The sequence below is a fragment of the Marmota monax genome, unplaced genomic scaffold, assembly GCF_021218885.2.
Source record: "Marmota monax isolate L192 unplaced genomic scaffold, Marmota_monax_Labrador192_F-V1.1 WCK01_AAM20220418_F8-fsc00105, whole genome shotgun sequence".
NCBI lineage: Eukaryota > Metazoa > Chordata > Mammalia > Rodentia > Sciuridae > Marmota > Marmota monax.
This window is the reverse complement of record NW_026692947.1, coordinates 2,416,704-2,442,061: the sequence shown is the minus strand read 5'-3', so window position 1 is coordinate 2,442,061 and position 25,358 is coordinate 2,416,704. Positions and strand designations below refer to the sequence as shown.

The 25,358-nt window shown below is 37.7% G+C and overlaps 1 protein-coding gene across 6 annotated transcripts in view; it reads right to left on the bottom strand.

Annotated features, from left to right (window-relative positions):
- The window catches only part of Cr2 (complement C3d receptor 2), a 37,894-nt gene that overhangs the window by 2,270 nt on the left and 10,266 nt on the right, over positions 1-25,358 (bottom strand). For 2 of the 6 annotated variants that reach the window (XM_046452103.2, XM_046452106.2), the window contains 22 exons: positions 24,444-24,842; positions 21,791-21,967; positions 21,607-21,709; positions 20,869-20,954; positions 19,281-19,670; positions 17,650-17,838; positions 17,466-17,565; positions 17,126-17,208; positions 16,221-16,628; positions 15,445-15,621; positions 15,274-15,364; positions 14,922-14,998; positions 13,631-14,038; positions 13,058-13,231; positions 12,911-12,983; positions 12,469-12,551; positions 11,369-11,761; positions 10,189-10,374; positions 8,715-8,900; positions 8,054-8,077; positions 7,318-7,393; positions 1,499-1,607 (listed from right to left, as the gene is read on the bottom strand). In XM_046452103.2, the coding sequence (XP_046308059.1) occupies positions 1,514-1,607; positions 7,318-7,393; positions 8,054-8,077; positions 8,715-8,900; positions 10,189-10,374; positions 11,369-11,761; positions 12,469-12,551; positions 12,911-12,983; positions 13,058-13,231; positions 13,631-14,038; positions 14,922-14,998; positions 15,274-15,364; positions 15,445-15,621; positions 16,221-16,628; positions 17,126-17,208; positions 17,466-17,565; positions 17,650-17,838; positions 19,281-19,670; positions 20,869-20,954; positions 21,607-21,709; positions 21,791-21,967; positions 24,444-24,842 (3,977 nt within the window). In that variant the 3' untranslated portion in view covers positions 1,499-1,513. The other 4 variants (XM_046452104.2, XM_046452105.2, XM_046452108.2 and 1 more) reach the window with 4 other exon arrangements.

Genomic DNA, 25,358 nt, shown 5'->3' with positions numbered 1-25,358 from the left:
CTGGTCCTCTTTAAAGAAAAACATGTAGAAAAAGCTGTATGTATTGATATCTACAATTTATCTTCTTTCATTCTCTCATAAGGTCATGACAGTCATAATTCTGCCTGCCTCCTTTCTGCCCAAACTGTTCTCATCGAGTTCATTAATAGATTTTGTGCTACTAAAGCCAATGGTCAATTTCCACTGCTCATCTTTTGTGACCTATCTATAGCAGTTGGTGGAGTTGGTCCCTGCTGCTTTCTTCTTTCTCCATTTGACTTCTAGAACAGCACACTCTGGGGCTCTTCTGCATCAGGGGCCACTTCTGCTTCTTCCATCCTTTGTTGGTCCCTTTTCAACCCATATCTCCTCCCTGTTGGAGTACCCAAGGCTCAGGACCTGGGATTTTTCTCTTCCCTAGCCTCTTACACCACCCCCACCCTTGGTGATCTTATTTAATCTCATTGTCACATACATCCACACCCAGACAAGGCCCAAATGCGTATCTCCAGGCTGGACCTATTGCCTGCAGCACGGACTTGTACCTCAGCTTGTGCATTTCTCATGGTAGATGACTCATCCCCCAATGGAACTCCATTCTTCTCCCCAGTCTTGCTCTTCACATTCCCACCCACCTTAATGGCAACTCTTTCCTTTTGGTTGCTTAGGCCCAAAAGCCCTGACATCATCATCATTGCCTTGCTCTCTCTCTCTCTTATCCTGAAATAAACTGTCAGCAAATCCTATTGTTACCCTCTGAAAAATGCACGTGGAATCTGGATTCTTCTCTCCAGCCTGGTGGTGGCACTCACTATTTCTTGATTGGGTTATTGCAGCAGCCTCCTCACTGGCACCCTGACTTCCACCCTTGGCTTCCTATAGTTTCTTCTTAACATACCAGTTATGGTGTTTGTGATGCATCTTGGCTTAAACATTTATCACGATGACCTCACATACTCTGTACAATCACCCTATCCCCATTCTCTATTCCTCTAATGAGAATCAGAGACTCTAACCCCTGGTCAGTCCAGTTGAAGTCACATTGACCATCTGGCTCCAACAGGGCAGCTTACTGCCTCTTATGGCCTTTGTGCTTTCTGAGATGCTCTTCCCCATGAAGCCCCAGGGCTGGCTCCTTAATGCTCTCTACTCTTTGCTCAAATGCCATTCTCTTAGTAAAGACAAAACTCAGACCCACCATGTTCTCTCTGTCTCCTTTGCCTACTTTATTTCTCTTTATAACATTTATCTTCTTCATTCTTTCTTTCTTGGTCATTGTACTATTTAGTTATATCTTTGTTGAATGGATGAATGGACTTTTACAAAACCAGGAAGATCATTTGGCAATATGAAGTAGGTAAATTAACAACGTGCATGGTCACTAAAGATTTGTGCAAGTCAGAGCAATATATACTTAGTACTATGCTTATTGATAAAATAGCACTATGATTATTGGCAAAAAAATGGAAGGAAATCTTGACATATAAATGTATAAAAATATTTAAATTTCATTAGATACCAGTTTGTCTTCTGATTAGCTTGCTGGGTTGTACGGATCAACAGAGTATACTTCTCGTGTTTCTAAATGAAGAGCTCCATCTTTAGGGCTTGTATTTGTATAATAATTGCTAAATGGAAGAAATAAGAAAAAAAGCAAAATTTTTTACTTATTAAAATGATTATTATAAATGTGTATCAGTTGTTTGCTTTCTATAAATGTAAACACATGGTAAGTACTTTGCATTGATGATTTTATTTTATCGTCTTAAATATTCTGTGAAGTAAAAACTCCCTTTTTTGCAACGGCACATAAAAATAAATTATTTGCCAGTGTGGGAGGTGTCCATGTCAGAAGCCGACACTAGATAATTTTATCCCACATTCAGGACTCTTAGTGACTAACAATTTGACTCCAAAATTGAGTAAAAAAGTGAAAAAAAAAAGGTTTTATTTTAGGATAGAATCATAATTTTACCCCTTTGAGACTCCATTTCCCATTCCAATTTAAAAGGAAATTTTGATATTTGATGTTTAATTCAGAATCCTTACATACTCATACAGCACTAAAATTTTTTAACTAATTTTCAAGAGAATGTTTTTACTTTGATTCCTTGAAAGCACATATACTTTACTGTGCTCTCTCTGTGTGTGTATGTTGCTGGGGATTGAACCCTTAGGCAAGTACACTACCACTTAGCTACACCCTAGCCTCACTATGCTTCCAAAGCCGTGTTTTTAGAATTAATGGAAGACAATACAATGTGATTATGCCATCAGCTAGATCCGTGAAATAAATTACTGGGTAAGAAAGATTATCATTAAGGCTGCTAAGGCTACTTACAGTATGCCACTTACAACCACATTTAAGAGGTCAGCTTATAAAAGACACATTAAAGATATTATAAAATGGTAATCTTTGGGTAAGTGTGAGACTTAGGTTTTGGTAAAATATCTTAGAAGAACAGCATAGTTTTCTTCCAATATTTAGGTGGCTTTTTAAAAATATTTAATTTTGTCACTAGAAATTCATTTTAAAATGATCACTCATCTCATTTATAAAAAGTATTCAAGGCAGCTCAAATGTTTTAATATATTAATTATTAGAAAACAAATTGAAGTGGGTTAGAAAATGGAAAGTGTGAGTGACACTTAGGCATTTAGTTTAACATATATGTTTGGTTCATATTAATTAAGGCATTTAAATATGTTATATGATGTAACATGCTAATAAATAATAATATTAAGACTGGAACATTATGCATTATTTGAACCTCTAGGCATTTCCAAATTTGCAAATTTTCCTACACATGCAATGCTCCGATAGCAAACTTAATAGCATGAAGGAAAGAGATAGAGACCACATTTTCTATTTATTTAAATTTTAAATTACTCTTAGCTAAAATTATCTTCTAACTTCCTGTGAGGAAAGCCATGCAAATGATAGCCCTATTATTATTATTTTGGAGGGGGATCCTTTTTCTCTCTTAAATTCTATGAAACTACTCTCTCCTCATTTCCGTCTACCTCCATCTACCGTTTCCCTCCTGCCTTTTCAATATTACTGTCCCTCTGAGGAACTCTCTCATCCCCATTTTACCTTTTCTGTTGTTTTTGGTCTCAGGGCATCCACTGTGATGTGTCACCCACCTGAGTTCGGGCCCCTCTCTTGAGTCCTGCATCATGGCTGCCTCAGAATGCAGGCCAGAACGAAACTCATCTTCTTTCCCACAAAACCTGCCACTCTCCTCATGTAGTGAGCCACTGGGCCACCTTCACAGGAGTTGCTCTGTGTGGTCCTTCTCCCTCCATTCAGCAGATCACTAAGTCCTGGAAGTCCCATTCTTTTCATAAAGAAGATACCCCTTACATAGGTGCCACCCTCTTGACCTGCTACTTTGACCGACAGCCCAACTTGCCCCTTCTTTGGGAAGTGCAAATATGAACACCTTATTTCCCTGCCTAAAATCCTACAGGACATACTCCTGCTCTTTGTCATGGTGTGCAGGGATTTTGATAGTCTAGCTCTTCACAAACTTTCTAGATTCCCCCAATGTCAAGTGGAACAGTAGTTCCATGGATGTTAAAGGACTATGTTGAAAAAAAAAGTTTTGCAGTTCTATTTGTTTAGAAAAACTGCCCCAAACCAAACCAAAATGGGTTTCTTTATTGCCATACTTTGAATACTCTCATGGTCATTGTGAACCTCTGCAAGAAAAATAAACAAAAAACAAAACAAAACAAAAAAACAAAAAACCAACCAACCAACCAAACAAATAAATAAATAAATATTTATTTGTTATACATATATACATGTACATATGTATATATTTATATTTTAATCAGAAACAGTTCTATAGTGAAGAGGTGCCCACTCTGGTAAACACTACATTCTAAGTGCATCCCAATTGTAGAATGTGGCCAAACCCATGCTCAGGCCCTCCCAGGTCTACAGTAAATTGCTTAGGTTCAAGGACACCATCAATATGTGATTTCAGTGCAACCTCTTCATGTCCATTACCTGTACTAGGTTATACAGCTGTGAACAATGGCATCAGATGGCACTGGTTGCCCAGGAAATGATAGAACCTACGGGGCTTGGCATGCTAAAGTAATTTTTCTGGGTATTTTGGGTGATGCATTTGGGGCAGCATGACTTAGTCATCCCTAATCTAAAGTTATCTGAGACTTGATGAGACATCATCTGGTTATCTTCCCTAACACTATCATGTATGGAGACTCAAGAACCTATGCATACAAAGAAGTCTCTAATGCCTGATGGTATGTTGTGTTGTTGCTAAAAATGTATCCTTTGCAGATATCAGTATTCTGTTATTTCCACAAGGTTTGGGGGATCTCTGATGTCACACCTCCACGTAAATCTATGCCATCTTTAATTTCAATCACTACCACATGTACTATTTCCAAGTCATGTCAGACTGGTTATATGATCCTTACAATATATGATGGGAAGTCAAGCTCCTAGGCTGTTATTCAAACTGCTCCTTCTATCTGGAATACTTTTTTCTTTTTGTCTCTCTTAAGTCTCACCTGAAACAGCTTCTTCACTATGAAACTGTTTCTGATTAAAATTTCCAAGTATTGACCATTTGCTTTGTGTTCCTACCAAATATCCCATAATTCAATATGACAACACTACATTCTTGTTGATTTGCAAGCTTGCTCCTCAGCCAGACTGATATCTTCACCCTCTTATTTTCCCTCCCCCTCCTCTTCTCTCCTTTTCTTCTTCTTTCCTCTCTCTCCTCCTCCTCTTCCTCCTCCTCTTCTGTTCTGGGGTTTGAACGCAGGAATAGTGTACCACTGAGTTACACCCCCAGTCTCTTTTTAATTTTCATTTTGAGACGGGGTTTCACTAAGTTGCTAAGGATGTCCTCCGACTTGAGACCCTCCTGCCTCAGCTTCCCGAGTTGCTGGGATTACAGGCAGGTACCACTGTGCTCAGCCAGACTTTGATCTTAATGATACAGCCCATGACTTGTGATTCTAGTCTAGTGTGGGACTAAGACATAGGAGGTACTCAGAAGTTACTGCATAATAAAAGAACAAATGGTCATGGTCATCATCTCTCATCATATCACTTCTATTTCTTTAACATTATTGATTAAAAATTTAAAAAGACACAGCAACATATGGAAGAGTCTATTCTGAAATTGCTGATATTCTTTAACTTAACACATTGAGCAATAAAGACCAAAATAAGTAAATAAAAATATACAGCAAGGGGCTGGGCTTGTGGCTCAGCAGTAGAGTACTTGCCTAGCATGTGCGAGGTGCTGGGTTCCATCCTCAGCACCACATAAAATAAAATAAAATAAAATAAAGGTATTGTGTCCAACTACAACTAAAAAATTAAAAAAAAAATGTACAGCAAGTGGAAATCATGACAATAATAATGATTTGTAGAAAATGCTTTTACTAACTTGATAACTCACAAAAAACCTGTTAAAATGAATAATTGTATTAGGATAAAGATTCCTAGATATCATTTGAAATTAATTATGTCAGAGCCAAAATGATTTTATTTACAAAAGCAATAAAAAGGATACTTAGATAATTTAAATTTATGTAATTATGAGGTGAACTATTAAATTTTGACTGATAGATTTTTTAAAAAAATATCAAAATCTATGTTTCTGGAAGGAAACTGTGAATACTAATACTTTTTTCTTGGGGCTATGGTTATGGTTGTATATAAGTAGTTCTATAACCTATCTGCAAAAATAAATGGAAAAAAAAATTAAAGAGGGAGAAAATTGAAATCTCAGAAAAACTTTTATAATGCTATAATTCTTAATAGAGTAGTTCTGGCTCCTAGAGACAGGCAGATCAGCAGAACACCATCTATTTTCCACATCTCTATCATGTGTCTCTGACATAACTCGCAGCTGACATAATAATTAAATATTAATTATTTAATTATTATGTAAATAATTACACTACCTGGTAAAAAGCACTACAAAACATTGGGTAAGGAGGGATGTTCCTCAAAACAGGCTTTCAAAGAATTGACTACACAGAAAAAGAATGCAAGTGGGGTTACATCGACCACCAGGCCACAAAATAAATTCCAGTTGGATTCAGATGTTATAAAACAAAAGTAAAATGTAAAGGTATGTCTAGTTTCTGGATAAGAAAACACAAAAAAATAGAAATCTAGTATTTATGCAAACAGAAAAATAATTTAGTCAAAAAAAGGTGACTTGACTGTGGGAAAATTGTTTTTTGACTCTTACACCTAACTTTTCTCAACATTAAATACTGAATTCATGAAAAATCATAATTGGGTTTAAGGTTTTCCTGACCTGAGCCAAATCTATATGGAAACAAATGGAGAGACCTAGTATGTTTCTGAACAAGAGAACATGAAAGAGGCCAATTTCTCAGAAATTCCTCTACAGACTTAAATGCAATCATAACACTTGATTGATAACAATTTCAAAAATTGCCTGTAAGAAAAAAACAGAATACAGTGGGAAGCCCCCCAAATTGTATTAGAGATCCTTTATCAGATATTATAGCAGCATAATACAGTTTATATTAATTAAAAACAAATTATTTGCGATGAAAGAATAGACAAATCAATGAAGCAGGAAAAGAGGTTGAGAAACACAACACATCCAGACACATTAATTATTCGATATATAATCAAGTTAGAAATTTCTGGAAAGTCATTTGACAATATTTGTTAAACATATTAAATATTCATATACTTATCCCTACTAATTCTAAAAATTTAAATTTATCCTAAAGAAATTAGCAGATGAGGAAAACAGTTTGTCCAAAGATTTTCTTCCTATCTTATTATCAAAACAAATGTATATACAATAAAATTGTTGCAAAGCATGAATACACAGAATAGAATAATAGGCTCTTAAGTAACTAAAAAAAACATGATTTAAGGATGTGAAAAATATATACATTTGTCTAAATGGAAATCAAATTAAGATGAGATATTATAATGCCATAATTTCAGTTTAAAAAGCAAAAAAGAAAAAAAATAAGAGAAATATTTGATAGGAATAGACCAAAATATCTGCAGCTGTTACCACTGGCATTTTGCTTTGTTTTGTTTTTCTTTCTGATCCCTAGATTTTGTACAGTGTACTATCTAAATAAACATCATTCTACAAAATGAGCTGTGTGCGAGGGATCTTTTAAGTTCTTACAGAAGGGTCTTCCTTCTATATATCACCAGATCCCTCCTTACAGTTGTCACATTGCAATGTTCACTTCAAACAATGGGTGCTTCTGTGTTCAGTTTCAGACAAGAAGCTAAGACCTGTTGTGCATTTTGATCAACCATGCAATTGAACTTACTGTTCTCTGTACTTAAGTATCATGTATAAGGAGACACCAACCAAGAAGAGAGCAAGTACTGAACCTGCCACGATACCTAGGGGAAAAAACAGTGACCATCAAATGCCAGGAAGACATGACCTATACCGTTATGGACTGATTATGGGGCCTATGCTGAGTGTTTTATGCTTAAGAATTATTAAAAAGTTTTATATTTTATTATATTTAAATTTTCTCAACCATAAACATTGAGTTCCTGAATAAATCATAACTGGGCCTAAAGTTTTTCTGATTTGAGCCAGTCCACGTTTTATCTAAACAGAAAGCATGATATCACAAGGTTCCAGACAACTTTCTATTGGGTTTTTCTGTTCCTTTCAGTTTTATTAGTAACATTGTCACTGAGGTGAAATTAGGAGCTCAGGACACCAGGATGCCATGATTTTTGCATAACAACATTTGACTCTCAGTTCTTTTTTGCTAGAGCAGAATTTTTTTCAAAAGTACCAAATCATGCAAAAGACCAAGGGGTAATGAAAGCAAAACTTTCATTTTAAAAAGCAGGAATAGTTGGCTATTTAAATTACTTATGCAACTCTATCCAAAGGGATATTTTGTAATAGGACATACACATTAAAATAGGATCGTATCCAATAAATTGAAATGAAAAAATATTAATGGACTATAGGGCATCTAATTTTATAAGTATTTATAAAAGACAATAAGAGATTTTCTTCAAATATTTAAGAAAACTTACCAGAAAGAAGAGGAGCAAATGAACCTAAGGAGAATATAAAATCATGAAATATCAGTCTAATAGTATAATTCCATGTAACCCAAGTCCCATTAACCTCTGGCAATGTACCAGAAGTCAGCTCCCTTCCAAGTCTATTTATTATAGATTGGATTCCTGAGTTGGACCCACTCTTTTATCATGTGACAATTCACTGGATTTTTTTTTTCACCTAAATTAGGTAGGTAGGGAAATTCACCAACAAGTAACAAAACAATATACTCAACTTTGTTATTAACGATTTCTCAGAATTGAATGCAAACATGAACAGTTCTAACAGGTTAGTTAACATGTTTTTGGAGCTCTTGTCAAATTGGCAAGCACTTATAAATCGAAATTAAGCAAGGAGGGAAATCACTGCTACAACTCTTTTCCAAATGGAAGGCTGTTAGTTTGCATTTTTCTCCTCTTAATGTTTCCCTATTTTTCTTTTATTTACTTCCTGCATCCTCAGAAATCTGTGCTTTTTCTAGAATAGACCACTGGCTTCAAGTTCATTGTTATTGTACCACCGGTCACAGACCTATGTCAATTGAAAGCCCTGCGGTCTCCAACATTGAGGCAGACACTTCATGGTCTCTCTCCATGGGCCAGATGCAAGTAGCAGTGAAGCTTTAGCACTTACGGGATGTACAGACAGCCAGGGGAGGGTTCCATTGGTGGTCGCCTTGGCACTGGCTCTGAGGGCTGCCCTCCAGGGTATAACCATCTTCACACTCCATAGTTACGACAGCTCCATACTGATACATCTTCCCAGGCTCCAGTCCCTTCTGGATTCCATTCATATTCTCGGTGAAGTTACAGTTTACCTCTGCAATTAAAGGAATCAGACTGAAGTAGAGTCATACTTTGTCCCTTTACTAAGAAAGAAGCAACTCCTTCTTTTTAAAAAAATATTTTTTTAGTTATACACGGACACAATATCTTTATTTTGTTTATTTATTTTTATGTGGTGCGGAGGATTGAACCCAGTGCCTCACATGTGAGAGGTAAGCACTCTGCCACTGAGCCACAGCCTCAGTCCCAAGAAGCAACTCCTTTTACTGGAAAGGTTATGAAACTACCTTATTTCATTGTCAGTAAGCAACGCTTCATTGAAATAGCAAACAGCAATATTTCAGGTATAGTCTCTTAGGATCAGCTGTCAGTCTTAATAATCACCAGGTAATTTAAGTCAGATTGTTTTCTTTCTTTTTGCTTCCATATGGGATCATTCTAAAGGCTTCTTAGAGAAAAGATGAAGGCTGAATGGGTAATATTAAATATTTTGAATTATTGGCTTATTTTCCTACTCCCCATCTTACTCTCTAATTCATACTGGTATGTTTTCTCATTTTTCTTTCACCTTTCCAGTGTAGAGGTCAATAGTGTAAAATCTTAGATTTGAATTCTGATTCTCCTACTTGCTAGTTGCCTGACTTTGAGTAAGTTATAAATCTCTCCAACCCACTGGAGCCTCATCTATAAAACAGGGATAATAATGGCCCCAAACTTCTATGGATCTCAGGAAGATTGATCTCATGAGGTTGTGCATGTAAAGTGCTCTGCACAGTGTCTGGCATATAGTAAAATGTGTTCAGCAACATTAGATATTAATTTACTATTCATACTTCATATGCAATGTTTTTGATAGCAAAGATGACTTTCTGAAGATTTTTATAAAAAAATTTACCCATAATCCCATGACCACCCAGAGGAAATATGCTCAAAAGACCATCATATTTTTTATTGGTGTTTTATCAAAAGATTTTATCATAACTGTAACCAGAGCATAGATACAATCTGTGCTTAAGTTTAATCATGAAAACTCTTCAACTTTCTGTATGTGAAGGATTACATTTGTGGTCATTTACCACATAGACTATAGCCTAAGCCATTTTTCTGAGTTTGAAACATTCATGTTAATTAATGTATTAATCCAATTAAGTGCATTTAATTAAATGATCCATTTAATAGCATTTCATTGGCTATTCTAAGTTGAACATAGAACATTTCAACAGTTCAACTATTCTAAGTTGAACATAGAAAATATCTATTTGGAACAAATTGATTTACTAAGATCAAAAAAAAAAAAAGAAAAGAAAAAATAGACAAAGTACCTTTACAGTAAGGGGCAGGGTGACTCCAGGTTCCCTCATATGTGCAGACAAGGAACTCCTCTCCCACCAGCAGATAGCCTTGGTCACAGCTGTACAGGACTGACATTCCAGCAGCAAACTCAGCTTTATTTCCACCAGTATGAGACCCATTGGCGATGGTAGGTGGAGGCTGACACTCTAAGAAAGCTTAGAGATCAATAAGGAAGGACCTTTAATTCGACATAGAGAAATACCAGACAGCACTATCTTAAGTGATAACAGTGCAGAAAGGCAATCGGCCATAAGCCGGTTAATTGGTAACCAGAAACATTCATTCCAACCAGACCAAGCATCACTGGACAGAAATGTATAACTCCTACCTACCTCATAGATGATCTAAGGAAAAGTAACAAAGGAAGATATTGAAACATCAGTGGCTGTAATCCACAGTTGTAATCTGTCAACCAAGAGAATTCTCTTCTTTTTCCTCTACCTAGCAAATAGGCTGGAGTCTAAGGATCACACATCCAATGCCATTAGGAACTAGGAAGTGAGTCTCTGTGTGATAAATCAGAGATCCCCTAACCTTTCAAAAGTGGCAATTGCTGTGGATGTCACTATTTGCAGGTTCACTAATTTTCTTGGGCAACAGAGATGGGTTTCTCGTAAAATAAGACTACTGTGTTGGCCACAGAGAAGTTCTGGGGTCCTGAATTCATTTGGGTCGCTCATTGGCAGTCTCTGCTGTAGATAATCACTGACAGGAATAAAGCTCCCAATGACAACTAAAATTATAAGAAAGATAATTTGGTGGTCTGAAGGCCAGCTTCACTCTTTGGAACACCTATAGTTCTCCTTCTGGTTGGTATGACAGCCTTAAATATCAAATTATCAAGCAACATTACAGTCAAACATTAGCCAAAAAATATCTGTGTATTTTTCCTATTTTAAATTCATAAGAATAAGAAATTTGGAGCCTCAATTAATTTGGAAGTTAACTTTTGTCCTTTCATATAGTATTGCTCTACACATTGAAAACAGAAAGAGGGAAAAGCATCATTGAGAAGGAAAATCAGATATCTTGTCGAACAATACAACCGCCTTAGCTTTTAAATGCTTTCCCCTAGCCAGAATGGCAAGTGCATATTCAAAAACCTTTATTTTGTACAATATCCATATTTTATTCCTTAAAGGAACTTACCTTTTTTGAAACAAGTCGGTACCCCTGGTACCCAGGTGTTATCTGTATGACACCTTATCAAGTGACTTCCTTTCATGATGAAGCCTGGATTGCAGGCAACATACAATAGGTCATTGTGGGAATATGCAGAACGAGTTTTGTTGAGCTTGTATCCATGTTTGATTTCTGGGTTAGGGCAGTGAGTTACAGGCGGAGACTGTAGGCACCGTGGGGGAGGTTCACTCCAAGACCCATGTCCTAGAGAATCATTTCCACACTGTAAAATTTTCTTCCCCAGAAGATAGAATCCTTGGTCACATTCATAAGAGACTTCAATTCCATACAGAAAGTGCTCTGCCATCATGCCCGTGTGCCTCCCGTTGTCAATCTTAGGTGGAGGGGGACAGTGAATAGCTGCAGGAGAAATTTAGAGGATTCAACTTCAGTGGATCCATCACAATGACGATTTTCATTCAGTACAGGTGACACTATACAACTGCATTACACCTCACATAACTAAAATTATTTAACTTTTGGAAGTCGGATTATGCTTTTTGTTAAACATCTTCATTAAAAGTTGTGACGAGTAATACATACTTGTTCCAAAAAATTCAGAAAAGTATTAAGATAGAAAGAAATACAACTATGTTCTTATGGCCTAGAAATAGGAGCTACAGTTTTTAAAAATAGTTTATATATTTTATAAATATATGGCAAATACTCACTTTCTATTATTTGTTTCCTAGTGCAAGGGTTGATAAAACACTGAAAGTTTGGTTTTTTTGGTACTAGGGATTGAACCCAAGGGCACTTAACCACTAAGCCACATCCCCAGTCCTTTTTATTTTTTATTTTAAGACAGGCTCTTGCTAAATTGCTTAGAACCTCACTAAATTGCTGAGGGCTGGCTTTGAACTTGTGATCCTCCTGCCTCAGCCTTCCTAGCCTCTGGGATTACAAGTGTGCACTACTATGCTTGACTCAAACACTGACAGATTTTCTATTACCTTACATATACACTGAGGGAGAATCAGAAATAAATGAAATCTCTTCAGTGGCCTTTCCTCTCTAACCCGCTATGTACACAGGTAGTTTTGTGGGTTTTTTTTTTTTTAATTTACCTTTACATTGTGGAATCTTCTGGAACCAAACCCCATTCTTAGCATCTTGACATTTCTTGTAAGCATGTCCAGTCAACCGGTACCTAGTGAGAGACAGAATATAATACATTACCTTTTTCCAAAAATCACACTTCTGCAACTGGGCTTCTTCAAACTATAGATACAGAGGCACTTCCAAATAGGAACTTTGGCGGAGGAAGCTAGAACTCTTGATTTTGTAAATAAGAAAACTACTTTAGACTTAAAAACCCTGTAAAGCTCTTCCCATTTCAAGAAAGCATAGAAACTCAGAGTCGCTAGTTAGACCACCACAACCTAATGCTCTCTGTGGGTGTAACAAGGAGGAACCTGTAAAGGAACTCATCAAGAAAAGCTGTGGACAGAGTGAGCGAGCAAACCCAAGGCAGACCCCTTTACTCAGAACAGACTACCTCACACTCACCCGTCTTGACAGGCCGTGTTCACTAGTTCCACATGTGCCTCAGCTGGAAGCGTTGTCACATCCCTACATGCTTCTGGGGGAGCAAAATTGGAATTATTCATAGATACTTCATCTCAAAGAGAAAGACAACTCAGGAACTGAAAGTACCTTCACATCGTGGAGTGGGACTCCAGTGTCCTGAAGGCATACACTGAATGGATTTGTTTCCCACAAGCATGTAGCCAGGGTCACAAGTGTAGTCTACAGTCATCCCCGGGACAAAGAGGACCATATTTCCACCTGTATGCCGACCGTGATGGAGCCCAGAAGGAGGCTGGCATCCTGAGGAGAAAGCTCCCCACATAAACACCAATACAGAGGAATTCGACTCCAAAATTGTAAGTATGCAACATTTGACAACAGACAATCTAAAACTTGGAAGCCGAGGATCAGAAAGCTCTCATTCATCACTGAATGCTTTCTACTCTTGTAAAAGAACAAGTCCCATTAAAAAAAAAAAATCCCTCTCATTATCTACCCTGACTATATCCTAGATCTAAGGAGGCATTTGCATGAAGAATACATACAGCACACATAGAACATTCTTTCGCAGAATAGAAGGAATGGGAAAGTAATTCATGCTCCCTTGGCTTTTTCTACAACTCTAGTATTGAGTGGGAGTAATAAACAACAAAGTAAGTAAATACCTTTTTTTTTTCTAAATCCCCATTGGGTTTTTACCTTTTTCACAAACTGGTTTTTCAGGATCCCAGATATCATTGTCTTTGCAACGAATCTGACCACTACCCTTCAAAGTATATCCATTATTACACTTGAAGGTCACAGTGTCATTGTAGAAATATGGGGCTGGCTTTATGGATGTCTTGACTCCATTTTCAATGATGACTTCTGAGCACTGGACATCAGGGAGGGAAAGTTTACAGAGAGGAGCGGGGCCACTCCAGGTGCCTCTCTCTCGATCAGTGCTTGTACACTGGATGGTGCGCTCCCCAATGAGGTTGAATTGGACTCCTTTCTCTGGCCCGGGGTTACACGTATAAGTGATTATGGTTCCATATGGAACGTCTTCGGAGGAACTCCCTGTGTGTATCCCATTGTAGATAACAGGGGGTGGTGGGCAGGTGATTTCTAGAGAGATGAAAAGATACTGTAGAAGTCTCTCTCAGACAACAAAGAATATTAGCAAAGCAGGTTGTGACGCTGTCATTTCCCAGAGGCTATGGATGAATTTTCATGGTGTTATTTCGAAGTTCATTATGGATATAAAACTTAAGCAGTTTCACAGGAAAGAAAATCTTTATTGAAAGTGAACATACCGATCGATATCAAATTATGAGGCAGAAAGACCCAGTAGTCACTTGCTAATTAAAGGAAGAATTCTTTGAACATAGCCGATGGGAGGACAAAAGGTACGGGTGATAGAATTATGCTTTTTTGAGTGCTTCGTGCTGAGGTGATACAATAGTACAGTTGGCTAAGAGTATCTATTGTTAGCTGAGTGCCTATTTTGTGACTAGCAGTTTTTCCATCCAGAAAATAGGGTTAGTATCATTTAATTCCAATAATTCTGAAGTCTATAGTTTGATGCCAGTTTTACAGATGAGAGACTAGAGCTTTAGAGAAGCTACATAAATTGCCCAAGGTCATACAGCTATTAAGCAGTGGGAACAGAATCTGACTTCAGATCTGACACCCATCTCCTGTTCTCTTCACTAAACCACAGTTATCCCATGTTAAAGATGGAGGTTCACACATTCATCACTCTCATTATTCTCATAATCCTAAATCAGAAAAGAGAATCAGTAACTGAATACATTCAGTTTAGGTGACTAAAGTAGGCAACAGTGACAACAGAAAGACATGGCAAAGCTATGCCACTGTAACCATTGACAGAATTGACAGAATGGAATGTAATGCACTAGTCCCCACGGCATGGCCTGAAACCGAAATCTCCCAAGAAACACATAGATGGCCCATCACTTCAGATTCTCTGTCATTTTCTGCCACTCACCTTTACAAAGACGAATCTCCATATACCAAGGAACTGTACCTTCACACAGTTGATAAGCATTCTCACTTAACCGGTACCTAGAGATAAAGAGTCACATCATTTGGCCATCTGCTGACCACTAAGCTAAGTGAGAACTATTGGCTTTAAGGCAGATTTGTTCCTTTCAGAACAAGAAGTGATAGAAGCAACAGCAACAAAAATGTAGCCAGGGTCACTGCCATCTATCCATTGCATAGTTTCTATGCAAGGACAAATAGTGTGATCAACTCTGCAGGAACATGGAACAGGGAAGCACCTTTGAGATAAACTCTTACATAGTAGTATGCACTACTAAGTCAGAGCCTTCACTCACCCTTCACCGCAAGAAGAGTAAACAGCTGGTCTAATAAACGCATTCTGAGGTTTTTCAAAGAGTTGCGGTCCTTTCGGTTTACACTCCGCCACTAGGAAAGTAGACGAGGAGGAGACATCAGCACAAGGTAGTCTTAAAAACAGCAAAACATCTGCATTGGAGGCTTGGTACCTTTGCACTGAGGGGTAGTGGGTGTCCACTTTCCTTCCGAGGTGCAGTTTAAGTATTCTTCTCCTACCAGCACATAGCCAGGATTACAGCTATATTTTATGGAGGTCCCAGGGTCAAAGCGGACCAGGCGTCTATCTTCTCTTTGCCCATTGAGGATTGTAGGAGGTGGCTGGCATTCTAAAGCAAAGGAAAACACAAAACAATTGCTTTAAGATAACAACAGAAACTGAGCCAAAAAAAAAAAAATTGACATTAATGCTACATTTGCACTCTGGCAGCAGCTGTGTGGCACGAGCGTATCTTGCAACCCAGTTTGGGGTAATTTTAGATCATTGCTTCTCAGTCATGTTTTCTTGTCTGTACTTAGGCAGCTGCAGATCCTGTTCAGTTCCTGCTTGGTCTAACTCCTCTCCTGTTTCTTCCTTCTTAAGGAACCATCTTGAATGCTTTTATGGGAGATTCTGATATATCCCTGGGTGAGGGCTTTGATGACTTCCCTTTTAAGAAACATTGTTAAGACAAACAAGTGTTTTACTTCCATTTTTTTTTAAAGAAAGAAATGGACAACTCAATGATCCCTAGTACTTTTTCCCCAAGCATATGTCCACAAAATGAAACCATGGTGGGGTGGGGAGTGTTAAGAAACTCCTCCATAGAATTTCTACCCACTCTATATTTAGTTTGACCAAGAGTACAGGAAGTGGAAAAGGTCCTGTTGAAAGCCCACAATCCTTCCTCGACCTTTTCGAGACGATACATCAGTACAGAACACTCACCCTTTTCACAGACGGGCACTGATGGCTCCCACGTGCCTTGGGCATTACATCGTATTTTCCCACTGCCCTTCAAGGTGAAGCTGGGCTCACAAGCAAATACCACCGTGTCATTATAGGAATATTGATCTTTTGGCACAGATGACATTTGGCCTCTCAGGATCTGGGGATGTGGACAATGAACCGCAGAAGTAGAAAGTTCACAGCGTGGTGCAGGGCCGCTCCAGGTCCCCAACTTCTGACTATCCATGGTACAACGGATAGTGTTCTCCCCAATAAGGATGAATTTCACTCCTTTCTCCGGGTCTGGGTCACAAGTGTAAGTGAGACTGCTTCCATATGAAAATTTCCCTGAAGAGCTGCCTGTATGTCTTCCGTTGAGAATAGGAGAAGGTGGTGGGCAAAGAATTTCTACAGAAATTAGAGAGAGATGAAAAATCACAAGTGTACTGCAAGAGACAATGCCTCAGGTGCTGCTTGAAACTACTCCCACCTCCTAGGTTCAAGGACAGTGATATTTGAATCTGTAATAACTCCATCAAGACAGCAAATACAATATAATTTAAAAGTATGACTTTAAATCTTCATGTTTGAGTATATTGACTCAGCTGATCCTTTGGTTCCTATTACCAAGTATCCAATGTTTTTGAATGATTTCACAAGTCTATGTAGCTTTCAGAGAAGGAAAAGCCTAGGAAGCCCATTTGACTCGAGGGAGGCTGAGAATAAAGAGACAATTGAAGGCTGCTTCAATGAAGACCCTGCTGCTTAAGATTTCAAGGTATCCTTTGCTATGTAAGAGTCTGTATGCTAGTGAATGAACCAGAAGTTTTTTATAAAGCTGAGACTGCAGCGTCCTGTCAAACCACCATGGCGCCCTACGTATGCCCTACGGTTGTCTTACATACCTTCACATACAGGTTTCTTGGTCCAAATAGCTTTATTTCCAGCAATTACACACTGACTAGAAGGTTGGCCTTGTAATCTGTACCTGGAGACAGAGGGTGGTCATTCAGAGCTGTCAGGCAGTTTGTGCTGAAGAACGTCAGCCTCTCACTCAAAATACAAGACAAATTCATTCCATTTGTGTGCACCTACTTTTTTTTTTTTTTTTAACCAGCTCGCTCTCTTACAACCTCACTCAGGATAGCCATAGATCCTTCCAAAGGTTCCTTCTGCAAATTTCAGTTTCCACCATGCATGGGTCATCCAAATAAATTAAATCTCAAAGAGCCTCCTGATACTCACCCTTCATTACAGGAGAATTTCGCAGTCACTCCAGCCAGAAGACTTTGAGGTACCTCTACCCGCCCATTGAGAAGCTGAGCTGGAGTGTCACACCGTGCCTCTAAAAATACAAGCCACATATAAGAAACGGTGGCAAATCACAGAACAGCCCAGTTCCTTAAAATAAATTGCAAATATAGGATACCTTTGCATGTGGGAGGGGCAGCACTCCAGTCTCCCGAAGATAGACACCTAATGATCTTTTCTCCATTAAGCAAGTAGCCACGTTTACAACTGTAAGTCACAGAAAATCCTGGGGCAAACTGGCTCACATTTTGCCCTGTGTGATGTCCATTGTGGATCTCAGGAAGTGTTGGACACTGCAGAGGGATATCTTCACACACACACACACACACACACACACACATACACACACACATATTAGGAAAAAAAGCCATCAGATGAGACGGGCTTCACAATCTGCTCACTTTAGGACATAGATTCAAATAAATGGAATGTAATTTATAGCAACCAGCTATCACTAATTTTCAACTTCAAATGTGGTTTAATTGTATCCACTTTATCCCCTGACTCTTGCATTAATTTTCATCTTTAATTACACTATATGAATTGATTTTGCCTTGAGAAAAATTTCAGTTGCTAAAAGTATATCCACTTTTACCCATATTTTCATCCTGTCCTTAAGTTTGTTCTCTGCTCCAAAAGTAGTACTTTATTATTTGCAGGGTAATCCTGCCAGATATTAGTCATATAGCTTACTGGTATCCAATATGTGATACATATATACACTAATATATTGTGGGCATACTCCATACATATTATCGTATGCTTCCTGTACTTAATAATAGAGTATGTCTATATCATACAAATGTGTCTATATATGTCAATATATGTACATCTATCTACCTAAAGGTTTACAAAAACTTAGTTACTGTTTCCCATAGTCATTCAATTTTGTGACTATCTTAAAAATCTCCTCCTCTGAGACTATCCTCACATTTATGTACCTATCTATTTATAGATCAATCAATTGGTAGATGGAATTATATTGTTAATGATTGAATGGTTTCTCAGCCCTTTAATCCATTTAGAATTTTTCAATATTGTTCCTTATTAAGAATATAAATATCCAGTTGTGATGCTATAACATGTTCAAATATTGTCAATCCTTGTAATTGGAAAATTGAAATTTGGATTTGGAGAGCATTCGGAATATAAACCAAGCCAGATGAGAAGAAAATGAAGAATTGAATGTAGTCCAGTTTTCAAAGTCTTTTGATCCGAAGAGTAATGTCGTCTCAGGAGATAACTTGAAGAGACACCAGGGGTCACTTCAGAATGTGCTTACCAAGCACAGAGGACGGAATGTCACTTGAGCCAGATTATAGTACAGCCTTCCTCAATGGATTTTACATCCATTGGGTGATTTTTTTTCTATTAGATCCCACATTTCTTATTACTTTAGTAGTAACCCAAATATATAGTTTAAAATCACTCAAATCCCATAGCTCTAGTAAACTCTGGCCTCCCATCTTTGGGAGATTTTCCACTCAGTTATTAAGAAGGATCAATGACATTTTCCCCTAATACTTCAAACTCCTTTGCTCAAGTCATGTTCTTAAAATTGACAGTAAAATTCCTCCACAATGAAGAAAAAAGATGGAAACCTCAATTTTCAAATTTTCCCTTGCTTCCTCCCTCCACCCCTATCATCCTGAAATCCATCTTTTTCCTCCCTTCAGGAAGAGACAAAGCATGGTTTGCACAGAGATGGGAGATCCTAGCCCCTCAACTAGGTTTTTCTTTCTCACTCACCACTCTCACAGGTCGGTAGTGGCGTTGGGCCCCACATTTTATTTGCTTGGCACCAAACAGTTTTGTTTCCTTTCATGGTGAAGTTGGCTTTACAGGTAAATGTCACAGAATCACCATGTTTGTATGGCGGTCTAGCTTCTCTATTTCTGTATCCCCCTGGTACAGTGGGCTCAGAGCAAGAAGAATCTTTTTGGAAATATTCACATACAGGAACAGGTTTATCCCAGACTCCATTCACTTGGTCTTTACTTATACACAAAATAACTTTTTCTCCGATGAGACGATATTTAGCCACACAAGTGTACCTTATTACGGTACCAAGACGTATAGGTTGAGAGTAAGCACTGTTCCGACCATTTTTTATAGGAGGAGGAGGGTCACAAGAAATTCCTGAAAAATAGAAAAGGAATTATGTTGGCACACTGATGGTGACACTAAAATATTCAAATTTAAACGAAAGATTCAAATGCCACTTTTAAGAAACTGGCTTAGGTATTTGTATGATTTATGTCTTACAGTCCTCATTGATTCCCAAGCTCCTAAATTCTTACCTGTTTCTCAGTCCTCAGCTAACAAATCAATATAAACCATTTTAACCAAACAATAACAGTGAAACTGAATTTATACAATAGTTCTGGCTAAACAATTTTAATGAGAAGCAATAAACAAACAGCACATGGGAATAATATATTAATGACATGGTAATTACATATGAGGAGGCATCTTAGACTAATGACATTCACACTCAGTAGACCTGATTTCAAATCTCCACTGTCATTCAATAGCTGTATGACCTTAGGCAAGTTGTATCTTCTCTCAGCCTCAGTTTCTTTATCAATAGTATAATTCAAGTTACTTCATGGAGTGTGATGAGAATCCAGTAAGACAAAAATATGGGAAAGGGGCAAGTTCAATATCTAGAACAGAATAATCACCCAGAGCCTATTTCAAATGCACCGCATACCTGGGGTTACAGGTGGCATGATCACGTTTGGTCCTACCACTACAGATACTGCAACTTGACCACAGGTCAGCTGCCATTCCTCAAAGCTAGATTCCTTTGAGAAAGTCACAGGAAGTGAACAGAATCTTTGAATAATCACTTCATATCCTTTATTTGTGTGTCCTAATGGGCATGAATGGTATTAGTTGTTAATATGCACACCTCTCCTGGGTAAGCCTCAGAACAAAGAAAAAACTACCAAACTCCACCCTTTTTAGTTAATTTCCCTGGCTCCAAGAGGAGCCCTTCAGTAGAGGAACTTGCACAGGAAGACACAGTTTAACTGTTTTAGCACATCCTTCTATGCTTGGTTTTGGTCCTGGTAACTGTATGTCTAGAATCCACAATACAACATGCAGTCAACTGAGTAAATTTAACCCTTCTGGTTCTACATGCTAAAACAGAGAGAAAAGTGAGCATCTACATATCTATTTATATATGCCTGTATGGATATAAATACATAAATACAGATGTCTTCATTCAAAGCACACACATGGATAAGATGTTATAGTTGGCAAACGTATGTAAACACAAACAACATCAAGAGGCAAGATCCATATTTGATGATTCTTGTTTTCTACTCACGTTCACAGACAGGAAACTTATTACTCCAGATTACTGTCATTCCTTCTTGGACACACTGACTAGAAGATTTGCCATTTAATCGGAACCTTAAATAATAAGGGGTAGCAAATCATCACTAAAAGAAACCAATTCTCTGTTGCATGGAATTAATCACTTTTTTCAAGTATGGATAGAATCTATATTTTAAAGCATTTCTGATAAGGAAAAAGTCCAAGGTTACTTGTAAGTCCACTCAGTCATACGATAGATCCAGACTAGGTAACAACAGAGAGAAAACAAAGCCTAAGAATCATATTCTTTTCCTGAATTCTCTCCCTCTCCTCTTTGGCATCCAAAGGTCAAGAGTTTCTTGACCATCGTGAAGATAAAGGCCTCAAATCCTAAAGAAGAAAATATCAAAGACCTTGTTACACAAGTTCACCCTGAGGAGTCTCTTTGACTGAACCCAGATCATGTATTCATTCTTTATAACAAGACCTTTAACTTTTGAACCAAAACTCTTCTTTTTCAAATAATGAATGGATATTTTCCAGCCTTGACTGACCATACCCAATTCATACACTTGTAGAAAATGAAAAGCGTATGGTTACTCACAGAGTTCTTAGTCGTAAAGTGTAAAGAAAAGGAGAGGAAAAAGAATCAAAGTGAGAAAAAAAAATGAACCATTTTTAGAGCTCACATGTTGCACTTCTCAGCTCTGGATAGGTGTCAATTCAGGCCCTATCACCTCACACTCACCCTGCATCACAAACAAAGGAAACCTCTGCCCCAAGCTGGAGGTTAGGAGGAGGAACCACGTGGCCATTGAGAAGTTGGTTTGGAATGGCATCACATGATTTCACTAGGGAAAAAGAGACAAGGCTGGTACATGCAGTCAGGAAACGGCTCAGTTTCCTTTAGCTGCATAAGAGCTTTAAGGCACCTTCACATGTGGGGGCTGCATGGCTCCAGGTTCCCAAGGATGTACACTGCACAAGGTTAGATCCAATGAGAGTGTAGCCAGGGTCACAGCTGTAGGACACTTCCTGTCCAATTGTAAAGAGCTCCTTATCCCTTTTGTTATAATTACCATGGTGGACATGTGGAGGTGGTAGACACCCTGAGAAAAGAACAAGACCAGACGGTCTTTTATTTCTGAAATAAGAACCTTCTTCTTTACAACTTATAGCAAGACTGTGGTTGATAGGAGTGGGATGGAGATTCTCTATCAACTCTCCTGGGAAGGCAGAGACCCACTTTGAGAGAGGAGGAGAGGGCTGACTCTACTGCTCTTTTTTGGACATGAAGACCTAGGCAGCTACCTGTTTTTTCTATTCTTGATCCTTGGCAGGAAACATCACACTCACTCATTGTTTTTCATTTCATTCTACTACAGCATCCAAGATACTCTTTCACTAATAGTGGAACCAAGGGAACCATATTTCAGGAACACATTTTCAACACCAAATCTGTCTCTTCTTTTCTGCTCCCAAAACAAGACTGATGAGCTTTCTGAACTTTGTGAAAGGAATTCCCAATGCTGCCATGTTTTTAGAAAGTTAGATCTTTTGCAATAAGAGTAGGGGAGAAGGGAAGAATGGGAGAACAGACCCAATCAGACTATTAGCCTTCTTTCATAAAGGTTATATTTCTCAATATGAAAATGTATAATGTCCATGATATTTTGAATCAAATTCTGATCTCACCTAATTTCCCCAATTGACATGGCCAATAGGATTGAGAGCTCATTTTATCCTCATTTAAAGAAATCTAAATATATATAGATAGATAGGTAGATAGATAGATAGATATAATCTCTATTGACTTTGTGATTCTCTCTCTATATATAATATATTTACATATATAATATATTTGGGAGGGCGGGTATAGGGATTGAACTCAGGAGCACTCAAATTCTACCTCTGAGACACATTCCCAGCCTTATTTTATATTTTATTTAGAAATAGGGTCTCACTGAGTTACTTAGGGCCTTGCTAAGTTGCTGAGGCTGGCTTTGAACTCACAACCTTTCTGCCTCAGCCTCCCAAGCCGTTGGGATTATAGGTATGTGCCACTGCGCCCAGTTTATTTATTTTGTTATTATTTATTTTATTTTTAATTGGAACAACATTGTACCAATATATGAGATACCATGTGATGTTCAGGTACATGAATATGTTGTATAATATTCAAGTCATGGTAAATATAGCAATATTCTAAAATATTTTTCATTTTTTGTGGTGAATTTTTTCAAGATTGTTTCTTTTATCTTTTAAAAAATGTACTGTATATCATTATTACATAGAATCATCCTACTGTGCAACAGAACACTAGAATTTATTTCTCTTATCACTTAGTATCTATTGGTCAATGTCTCCTCAGCTTCCCCCGCCCCCCATCTCATCCTAGGCTCTGGTAGCCACTATCCTATAATCAACTTTTATGAGATCAACTTTTTTAGATTCCATGCATGAGTAAGATCATGTAGTATTTGCCTCTCTGTGCCTTGGATTATTTCACTTAACATAATGATCTCCTGTTCTATCCAGGTTGCCATAAATGATAGGTTTTCTTCTCATTTTATTCCTGAATAGCCTTCCATTGTGTTTGTGCACTACATTTTCTTTATGCATCTTCAGCTGATAGATACTTAGACTGTTTCCACTTCATGGTTATTATGAATAATGCTTCAGTAAATATGGAAGTGCAGGGTCTCTTCAACACACTGATTTCATTTCCTTTAAATATATATAGACCCAGGAGTGGGATTGCTGGCTTCATATAGTATTTCTATTTTTAATATTTTGAGGAAACTCCATTACTGTTTTCCATAATGACTGTACAAATTTTACATTTATATAACCCTATGTAAGCATTCCCTTTTCTCTATATCTTCATCAGCACATGCTACAGTTTTTCTTTTTGATAATGGCCATTCTAACTGGAATAAGATGATGTCATATTGCATTTTTTTCTGATCATTAGTAATGTTAAGAATTTTTTTCATATATTAGCTATTCATATTCATATGTCTTCTTTTCCCGAAATGACTATGTCTATTGTCCATTTTTAAATTTAATTATTTAAAAATTTTTGCTTTTGAGTTGTTTGAGTTCCTTGTGTAGTCTGGTTATTAACCCCTTGCCAGATATGTAGTTTACAAATATTTTCTTCCATTCTGTATGTTGCCTCTTCACTTTGTTGGTCATTTTTTTTGATGTACAGATTTTTAGTGTCAGGTGCTTTTGGGGTCTTATTCAAAAAAATCCTCGCCAATTCCAATGTCTTGAAGCATTTCATTTATGTTTTCTTCCAGTAGTTTCATGTCTTGCATTTTAAGTCTTTAATCCATTCTGAGAGTTTTTTTAAAAAAGTGTCTTATAATATTCCCTATATTAATGCAGATCTAGTAATGTCCCAGAATATAATAATAAAATTTTCTACCCCTTCAACATTTAGATATTACTTCCAAATTTTTTTAAAGAATCCCAGAAACATATGGTTTGCTTTTCCTACTCTTCCTGTATGTCCCATGTATTTATCCTGCCAAGGCACTAATTTTATTTCCAGATACCCAGAATTTCATCCCAACTTACCCTTGAAGCATGTTGGCAGTGGAGGATTCCACTTGCTGTTTAGTTGGCACCACACCATGTTGTTGCCTTTCATGGTAAAGCCAGGTTTACACTTAAACATCACTGTATCATTTAAGAAAAACGAACGTTTAAATCCGGATTCCACAATTCCATTTTCAATTTCTGGAAATGGGCATTTGACTTGAGGAATACATTGAGGGGGTGGGCTGCTCCAGACACCAACTTGATTGTCTTGACTGGTGCAATATATTGACTTCTCACCCACGAGGTCAAACAGCTTTTCCCCACGTGGTCCAACATTGCAATGATAAGTTACCACGATGCCATAGTAAAAGGTATCTTCACTGGTCCTATAGAAGTCCCCATTGGAGATGGTTGGGGGTGACTCACAAGGAATAGCTTTTAAGGAGGTAGGTCAGAAAAGAGAGAAGGCATTTAGATGTTATACTTCCTAAGAATTTTGTTTTCATTCTTATAAACCAAACTTCAACTCAGCCTACCATTTATCCCTTTTGTTGCAATTCTGTGTCCTGATCTTAAAGATGATTCTAAATAGGAAGTAGCCAGGCAGGAAGATACATGGAACAGGTTGATGAAAACTCAAAAAGCTATGAGTTTGTCCCTAGTCCCTACTTCAGAGTACAGATAAACTGTTACAGAAGGCACTCAGGATGACCTACTTTTGCATGGAATAAAGTTGGTCAATGTGTAATCTTATGATATATTTTATATCTAAGAAGTCATTCACTATAAAATAACATTACCAAAAGATAGTAATCAAAGGAAAGTGTGTTGGGAGTAAGAGCCACAGAGGAGGATAGATCACACTCTGTGCTCAGAACTACCTAAACCAAGTGTAACCCTCCTGAGTACTCATTTTGATGTGGATCTGCACAGTTTCCCCTTAAAAGAGGA